The sequence below is a fragment of the Mercurialis annua genome, linkage group LG6 (assembly GCF_937616625.2).
Source record: "Mercurialis annua linkage group LG6, ddMerAnnu1.2, whole genome shotgun sequence".
NCBI classification, from domain to species: Eukaryota; Viridiplantae; Streptophyta; class Magnoliopsida; order Malpighiales; family Euphorbiaceae; genus Mercurialis; species Mercurialis annua.
In genome coordinates this window covers 1,932,182-1,942,253 of record NC_065575.1, presented here as the reverse complement: position 1 = coordinate 1,942,253, position 10,072 = coordinate 1,932,182, and the positions used below count along the sequence as shown (strand labels likewise).

The 10,072-nt window shown below is 30.3% G+C and overlaps 1 protein-coding gene across 1 annotated transcript; it reads left to right on the top strand.

Annotated features, from left to right (window-relative positions):
- The first annotated feature begins 5,507 nt into the window (after positions 1-5,507).
- LOC126686990 (scarecrow-like protein 33) lies at positions 5,508-9,032 on the top strand. Its single transcript, XM_050381324.2, has 2 exons — positions 5,508-8,389; positions 8,715-9,032. The coding sequence occupies exon 1, from the start codon at positions 5,975-5,977 to the stop codon at positions 8,315-8,317; it is 2,343 nt and encodes a 780-aa protein (XP_050237281.1). The 5' UTR covers positions 5,508-5,974; the 3' UTR covers positions 8,318-8,389; positions 8,715-9,032.
- Positions 9,033-10,072: the final 1,040 nt, after the last annotated feature.

The window sequence follows — 10,072 nt, the reverse complement described above, 5'->3', positions numbered from 1 at the left end:
AATGCGCCTTAAAATGAGGTTTTCAAATTATAGTTTTGGAATTCGATTTTATAAACATATTTTTAGGTATCCTTCAAACATTTCAAAATAATAATCAATGTTTGGATAGGCTAGCTTCTAGATTTTGGATTTTCTAATCTGGGTTTACTACATTTGAAGGAAGTCTTGGTCAACATTCAACCTACTGCTTCAGTGCATGGTGGCTGAGAGGATCAAATAGGGACCATGCAAATTCCAATTTGCATGCAATAAGTCTAAGTTATTTTTTTTTTATCAAAATATGTCTATGTTTAAAATGCTTATAATATTGCAACTTGGGAAGATTATATTCTTTAATATTGGAGTGAATGGTCATTTGGGAAGCAAAACAAAAATATAATTCCAATCACATTAGTTCATGCAAAATACTGTCTCCATCCTCGAAGGTTCCTAATCCTACAATTTATATATAAATATATATTTTCTTCAATAATTGGTAAGATGTGATGTTTGTAGTTTGAATATAATTTTTATGGATATTTTTAGTCATTTATACTGACTAATTAAAAATAATTAAGTAATTCTAAATAATAAAAATGAAAACTGTTATGACTTCAATAAACAAATTAATGTCATATTTTAAATTTAATAATTTAACATTTAAGTTAATCAAAATAGTTAAATACAATAATATTTAACTATTAATGATAGTGCGGATTGTTTATTCAAATCAAACACATCAACTATCTATATATGACCATTACATGTATATATTATAGCATATAAAAGTATACTTCATAAACAATCAAATGTAACAACTCAAATTATTGATTTAATGAATTAGAAGAAGCTTAAAAACACAAAAAATTCTAGTACTAGCATTATCACTTTAAAAAACAAAGTAAGAAAATATTTATTAGAAGAAGAGTGAGTATTTGCTATAAATTAATGAGGTTTAAAGAGTAATATAGATTTTTGAGTAAAAGCTTAAAAACACAAAAAGATATAGTATTTTTATAACTTTTCCTTGTTGAAGTAGGAGTTTCTACTCGAGACCATACTCACCGACAAGGTCTCAAGTAACACCGAGTGAACTGTTTTCAAGGCTGAAACTCATATTTCTTGTACGACTTTTCATTTATTTTCAAATTCGGACTTTTGTACTCCAAAATGGACCTAAAAATTCTAAAATACCTTCACATCTTGAAACACTCGACACACAAATAAACATAATAACAATTAAAATCAAGCACAAATACAATGAAAAGTAAAATAAAATTACACTGAATTATCAGAGTGATTTGCTCCTATCATTTCGGCATGGAAGCCAATAGGCTTTTTATCAAAAAAATGTTCGTCTTCGAATTATGATGAAATTATAGTTCATTTGTATTGTCGAATTGAAAAATTCATTTTGTAATTATAAAAACGCTATATGAGATCTTCTGAATGCATCCTAACTATGAGACAACATTTTTAAACCTTTAACATTCAAACTAATCCACACTCGAGTCGGGTAGGTCCCTTGTGGGAGGCAAAACTCTAACTCCAAATTTTAAACGACTGCATACATGAATATGGTTATAACTCACAATCTCACTTAAAATAAGAGAGCGTTTTATCAACTCACCTATGCCTTGAGATTATTTATAGAGTTTTTTAGTTAAACAAAAAAAGTCATACCATTTATCTTCATTTGACACATTAATAATAATAGTTAATCAAATTTCGCTTGTATCAACTATCGACTATAACTATAACTCTATAAGCAACATCTATGACCAGTCATTTAATCTGAATTTAAATCATATCGAGGTGATTGTTGGATTAGTTCTTTGGTGAATCGCATCCATCTACCAACCCTTAATATAAAGTAAAATTGTATCTCTAAAAGATATTTAATTAATCGAGCAAATATTTTACTTAAAATATTTTTATTTGTGTGTGGTGGGTCTCCCAAAAGCTTAACAATGTTCAAAAGTTCATATACTACATAATAAAAAGAATAAACCAAGCTAGAGTAGGGAGAATATTATGTTCTGGATTTGATGATAAAAGAATCATATAATTTAATTTGAAATCAAAGGCAAATCGGTATGCAAATACATGTATTTGGACATATATATGATATATTATTCTTGAAAATCTCTGGTTGTTGCTCCATTAGTCAAATAAATTATTTAAAAATGTAAAAGCTATATCATTTTATTGATTATAGTGTATTTGTTTAATATTTAATCTTTAGTTGATGTCATATCATGGTGGTATTAGAATATATTTATTCTGTTGCGGTTTCAGTACAGAGACTAATTAATATTTTATTAATTTAGTTAATTAAGATATATATTGCTAAATTAATGTTCAAGATTCGACATAAGGTAGGGTTTGGAAAGACTTGCTTCCCAAGTATCATAATCTTTGTTTATTTTGGTGATAGAGATGTTCTCTATTTCAGTTTGAAAGTTGACCTTAAGTAATTGGAAAATCGCATAATAATAATAATAATAATAATAATAATAATAATAATAATAATAATAATAATAATAATAATAAAATTGATTCAAATGATGAAATTTTGAATTTGGATTTTATGAATAAAATAAATGTGTTTCTCGAAGACTTTATCCACTTAATAATAGTTCACCTGTCTCAAACTGAATTAGTTTGAATGAAGAAATATTGAAATAAATAAATTTTCTTATCAATTGTCAAATAAGGTGATCAGTTATTACTTTTTTTTTTTTCATTTTACAATGTTTCAGATACTCCATATAGTTTTGGTTAATGAAGGGTAAGACTGATGTTTACTTGTCATTTAATTTTTATAAACTACTTCACAAGTCTCAATCTGATTGGAAAGATTCTTTTTGTAAACTATTTTTAAAAATTAATAATCTTACTTTTCTATTCTCATGTTATATTAAATATATTATGTTTTTATATCATTTTTAAAGACATTAATTAAAGAAGATATAAAAAAAATTAGTGTAAATAATATTACATATATAAATAAAAGTTATTAAATATAATAGGACACTCAAGAAGGAACTCAATGTAAATTTTAGATTGATATGTGTATTTCATTTTGATTTTTTAAAAAATTATTGCTAAATTTTTTATTATAAAAAATTTATATTCTCATGAGTTTTTTTAGTTTTTTGTTAATTACTTATTATTATTTTTTTGAAACTTAATTGTGAAGAAAATTATTTAACTTTTTTGTTATAATTTGTTTATTATTAAAGTATAGTTTAAATTGAAAATTATTTATTTATAATGAATTTCCAATTTTAAAAACTATTTCTTTTATTTTTTTAATTTATCCTAATACAAAGTTATTATTTCTAAAATTTAAATCATTTTAATTTAGAAGTGTTCATAATAAACATAATCAATAAAAGTAGTTTGACATCTTTGAACAACAGCCAGTCACCTGCTGCTATCGTAAGTGGAGCCTACGAGATATACTTTTGACCACGTTCCTTGCACCATATCACCATCTGGACCCATCTGCACCGTTCTAAACTTAAATGGCCAAATGTGTCTATGCAACTTTTTCAGGGGGGAGGATTCATATCTAATTTCTGTTCATTCTATATTCGTTTGTTTATATGCTAAACAAACCAAACTCGTGTTTATTTGTTTATGTGCTAAGCAGACCGAATTCGTATTCATCTGTTTATGTGCTAAACGAGTTTGATTCACCGTTGTTGTTTATTCAAATTCTAAACAAGATGAGCTTGTGTTTGGTTTGTGTTTGCTCATATCCGTTTATTTAAATAGTAATCAAGTCAAATTCGTATGCATTTTTTATGTACTAAACAAATTTCGATCATTTCAATGTTAGATGAGCTGTGCTACAATAAACACGAACATCACTTGCTTAGTCCCTAAAAGAACGTATGCGAGATGGACAGATAAAATATATAATTTTTTTTTTCAAACACATATTAATTATCTAAAATACTAATAAAAAACAAAGGTTAAAGAATAACCATCAAATATCTAAAGTAGTAATCTAAAAACCAGACTAATGGTCGAATCTGTGTAGCTCAAATTTTATTTGTTTAAGATATGAATAAACACAACCGAATTTTTATCGAGCTCGATGTTGTGATGCTCGTATGCAACTCAACTCGTTTACAATCTTACCATGCACCTAATGTAATCTCACCTACAGATCTTGAACTTTTGTCCCTTTTCCACTAAAATTCTCTTACTATACATCATACCAAATATATACAATTAATTAATTTTCAATATACCCCCCAATATTTTAATTATTATTATAATAATAATAATAATAATATATCTTTCTTTTTAAAGTCTACGATTATATCCTAATATACATATAAAATTAATTACTAAACATTGTCATTTTTGTATACATTAATTACCAAATTTATTTAAGATAAAAAAGAACTATAATTTATTTTTCTTTTAATTAGAGACTACAGCTATATAACCCAACTATTTTAATACACCTTTTTTGTAACGCCTAACGTGGCAATTAAAGAATGGTTTTATAATTTTTTTTTTTTAAGAAATACTCTTTTAATAGGGAAATGATAGGCTGAAATTTTGCCACGTAAGGTGGGTTAAATAGGTAGATTATAAAGCATTGTTTTTAATTAAATATATGATGTATTCTACAATATGCATAGAATTATTAAAATTTAGGATTATTTATAATTACTTTTTTAATTTAAACAATATTATATAATTTTAAATTGAAAAATTAGTTGCTATTATTATTTGTAAGTCGACCCTCTGATAATTAATACACACGGTGGATCAAAAATTTATTAATTATTAAAATTATTAATTTATTGAATTTGTATCAAGAAAATTATAAAAAATATTTTAAAACATCTACATTAATAGACCTAATATTAATATTATATTATAGAACAACTAACTAAATACACTTTACAATCACTCAATTTAAAAATAATAATTTTATATTCAATTTAAAAAATATCAATTGATATCAAACTAAAAAATAATTATTAAGAAGTTGTATTCATAGAGTAAAATATTTTTTAATATTTTTTATATTAGAGATACTTTTCTTACTTTAATTTATTTATCTAATAACTTCTTTTAAAATTTCTTAAAAGAATAAGAAAGTCATAATTTGATTGTATTTTAACTTTCACTTTATGAATTAAGGTTAGTATTACCTCAAATAAATCATCAATTGTTATATATTTTTTTAAAAAAATCTCTCTAATAATTAATATTCATGTAAAATATATTTTAAATTTTATTAATAATTAAATAATAGAATTATTAATTATCCGACGTGGAACGAAGTTGGTTCTCTCAATTTTCTATTAATTATTAGAATTATTAATTTATAGAATATTAACTATTAGAGGATTGACTGTATAGTTAAAACCGAAACCGAAACCGAAATCGAAACCGAAACCATAAACCTGAACCAATAGGTCCCAATACCTCTCCAGAATCGCTCAATGGATGGTTCCATCCAGTTCTTACAAAACCGTGAACTAGCAGTTTGAATCTAGAACCGCGAACCGTGTAATAAAGTCAATTTGACCTATCTTCATGTTCTTTCCAAGAAGGATCCCAATCCATTAAAAATTGAATAATTTTTTAATTATTTCCCTTTTGAATCTCATTATTTATACCATAATTCTCGATCTACTTGCTCCAATTTCTTTTTCAACTTCTCTCAGGTACAAACCCAACAAACCCCACTTCATCTTCTTCAATTACTTCACTGCACTTCAAATTTTTTATTTAGGGTTCTCTTTATTACATCCTAATTGTTCATGGGTTCAGCTTAGTTCTTGTCTTTTTATCCTTCTTGTTATTGGGTTTGACTTCTTTTTCTCAATCTTTGACTGGGTTTCCTCTTATAGTTAAGGAATTAATTCTAGGGTTTCCTTAGGGTTTAGCTATTTTAAGTTCTTGATCAGCTTATTCAAACTGTATAATAATTTTGATAGGGTTTTGTAAGTTTAGATAGATGAGAATGGATCCTAATCTTTCATTTTTTTCTGATTATGCAACTAATTCCATAACTGATGAGACCACCATATTTCCAAACTATAATCAATACCCAGATGCTGAAAATGGATTTAAATTGGATAGTCCTCCATTTGACTCAAATTTCATGAATGTTGTTCCTTTTGATCTACCTGATTCAGATTCAAATGACCTAGCTTTATCCTTTGATTCATATATCCCTAAGTTTAGTCCAGACGGGGAATCATTTGAACCTTCTTCTAGTTGGAGTCCAGAGGGAGATTCTTCATCTCCCTCTAATGATAGTGATTCGTCGGATCCGGTTCTTAAGTATATAACTCAGATGCTTTTGGAAGAGAATATGGAAAATAAGCCTCCTATGTTTTATGATCCATTGGCTTTAAAAGCTACTGAGAAGTCATTGTATGATGTTCTTGGTGAGCAAGATCCTAATTCCTTGCTTAAATCATCGCGACTTTATGTTGACTATGAGAGCCCTGATAGTAATCATTCCGGGATTGGTAGTGAGTACGCTGGTAATTCAAGTACTAGCATTATCACCGGCACTGCCATTGCCACCGACGATTTTGTTGATCCTCGGTGGGTTCTTGATCCTGCCGAGTATGGTTTGAAGTCCAATTTGCAGCCGACTGTAGAATTCTCGGTGAATCCTTCAAATGGGCTGCCTAATAATGGTAATGACATTGTGGGTACTTCTGCCAGTAAGATGGTGCAGAATATGTTTACAGATTCAGATTCTATCTTGCAGTTTAATAGAGGGTTAGAGGAAGCTAGTAAATTCCTTCCTAAACCTGCTCAACTAGTCATTGATTTAGAGAGCTACTCGTTTTCCAATGGGCCAAAGAAAGAGACTCCAATTTTGGCAGTGAAGGAGGAAAAGATTGAGAGGCCAATTTCGCCTGAAGATGGGCCAAGGAGCAGGAAAAATCACAATCGAGATGATTCAGATTCAGATTCAGAACAGGGGAGGAGTAGCAAGCAGACAGCAGTATATGTGGACGAAAGTGATGAAATTTCGGAGGTATTTGATAAGGTGCTGCTTTGGCCTGGTTTGAAGGGTACTACAGATATGTGCTGTGGCTCTCAAGTGATTCAAAATAACGTGTCAAAGGCAAATGACCAATCAAATGGATCAACCGGTGGAAAGGGTCGTGCTAAAAAGTCGGTAAAGAAGAAGGAAACAGTGGATTTGAGAAGCCTTCTGATTCTTTGCGCACAAGCTGTCTCCGGAAATGACTTCAGAACGGCTAATGAGCTTCTGAAGCAGATTCGGCAGCATTCGTCCCCTAAAGGTGACGGGTCTCAGAGACTAGCTCATTGCTTCGCGAACGGTCTCGAGGCACGTTTGGTTGGCAGTGGCGCTGGAATGCCAAATCTTTATACCAGTCTTGCTTCAAAGAGGACTACGGCTGCTGATATACTGAATGCTTACAGAACTCATCTTCATTGCTGCCCTTTTAAGAAGCTCTCAATTATCTTTGCCAATAAAATGATTTTGCATGCAGCTGAGAAGTCAAAAACTCTTCATATTATCGATTTTGGCGTTCTTTATGGTTTTCAGTGGCCAATTCTTATCCAGTATCTCTCCATGCGTGAAGGAGGACCTCCTAAGCTACGCATTACTGGGATAGAGCTGCCCCAGCGTGGCTTCCGGCCAACGGAAAGAATTGAGGAGACAGGACGTCGATTAGCAAGGTATTGTGAACGCTTTCATGTTCCATTTGAGTACAATCCTATTGCTGCTCAGAACTGGGAAAGCATACCGATTGAGGATCTCAAGATTAGAACCGATGAGGTGCTTGCTGTGAATTGTATGGGTAGATTTAAGAACCTACTTGACGAGACAGTTGAAGTGGACTGCCCTAGGAATGCTGTTCTCGAATTGATTAGGAAGATAAAACCCAATATTTTCGTTCATACTATCATAAATGGATCCTACAATGCTCCGTTCTTCGTTACGAGGTTTAGGGAGGCACTTTTCCACTTCTCGTCAATGTTTGATATGTTTGATTCTGCTTTACCTCGTGAAGATGAAGGAAGAATGATGTTAGAAAATGAGATGTATGGGCGAGAGGCCATTAATGTCGTGGCTTGTGAGGGCGTGGAAAGGGTTGAGAGGCCGGAAACATACAAGCAGTGGCAGGTTCGGACTACAAGGGCCGGGTTTAAGCAGCTACCACTAGACCAGGGGACTATGGAAAAGTGTGGGGGAAAGTTGAAATGCTACAATAAGGATTTTGTACTAGATGTAGACAACGATTGGATGTTGCAGGGATGGAAGGGTCGAATTATATATGCTTCCTCGTGTTGGGTGCCTGCGTAGGAGTTCCCGAGGCATTGTCGTAAGTTGGAGCATAGACTAGTTACCCATGCATATTCACAAATTGAACAAAAGGTATCAATTGCTTTCATGTTTCAATGTACATTTCTCATTTCTATTATTGGAACAAATTGGTATACATATACACATGTAATGGCATAACTTATCTTGTATGGAAATGGAGAACTCTTAAATCGAAAAATACCGAAACAGAAAATGGATGAACAATATTTTTTACAAGAACTGTTCTTATATATAGAGTTTCAGAGTTCCATAAACAGAAACCGAAATGAAACCCTAAATGTAGGAGTAAAAAATTTTCCAGGCACATAAGAGATATTCGACTTATAATTACTGGATACATAGGGAAACCGACTTATTCATGCTTTTGTATTTTCAGATACAGTATTAAATGATTCTCACCTGCACATCTCATGGAGGATTGAGGATTTGATGGTTGCAGCACTGCTCATCGTACATGGTTCTATAATGCTGATGCCATTGATATAAATTTTCTTTCGGAGCTCGGCAGTAGTGAGTTTTGGAGCAAGCTAGAGCCCTGTATATGCAGGGCCTGTGATATAAACTAATAATGGCTATTTGCTTCTGTTAGGAAATTTTGTAATCATATTATGGGATTTGTTTCCTGATGATTAGTTGCTTTTGTATGTAAATGCTTTTGTTTTAAATTAAGCAGGTGACAAAATCTCTACAATTATTCATGAGTAGGAATGTGTTTGTTGATTCACTCATACATAGGTTAAAGTTTTGTGTGTTATGTTGCCATATGTTGAATTGCTCTCTCAGGTTTCTTGGTGAAGGTAAATTCACTTTTAAAATTCAAACTTTTAATTTTATTTATCAATTTTATAATTATGTTTAAATTTGAAAGGTTTGGAATTGTGTGTATAAATGTTTAGCATCATATATCAAGGAAACATGACTGTCTAACCAAATTTGATGCATGATTAGCCTTTTTCTGTATTTTTGCAAATTGAATGGCAGCAAATTATACTTTTAAACTAAAAAAACTTAATACGGTGACTACGGTCCAGGTGATATCTGTTAGTATCAATTAATAATATCTCTTAGTATCAATAATTAACCAAAAATGAACACTATGCGTTTACTATATGGATATGATGCTTAGTCTACATAGTCTAACAGAGGTATTTTATAAATATAGATGGTATGGTAACAAATGAAACATAAAATAGTTTTCTTTTAGAGCAAAAAAAATTTGTATATTAGAACAACATATATTCAGTCTAACTCTGAGCTTTTACCTGTATCTAAGAGATCAAGGATTAAAGTCCATACAACTGCTAAAAAAAGGACTTCAAGTACCTTTAAATTTTAGCTAAACTAAAAAATGGAACTGATAATTTTTATAATCTTGGGACACAACATCATGGAAACTAGATCATGGTGTAATGTCATAAAAAGGATACCAATACACAATAGGCATTGACTCCTTATATACAAATAAAAAATAAAACAAGAAACAATCCCAACAATGTTAAACAAAACAATTCATAACTAATCAGGAAAATACAGGGCACTAGAAATTGGCTGATTTCATGCAAAAACGTCAAAAAGGACAATTATTTACATTTCTTTGGTTGTGTTCAACAATATTTTTCTCAAAATACATTTTCAAATAATATGATATACGTTGTCAGGTGGTAGTTCACATCAAAATTTAACATTTATCTACACAGAACTATAGTACTATGGTCAAAACTTAACATTTATCTA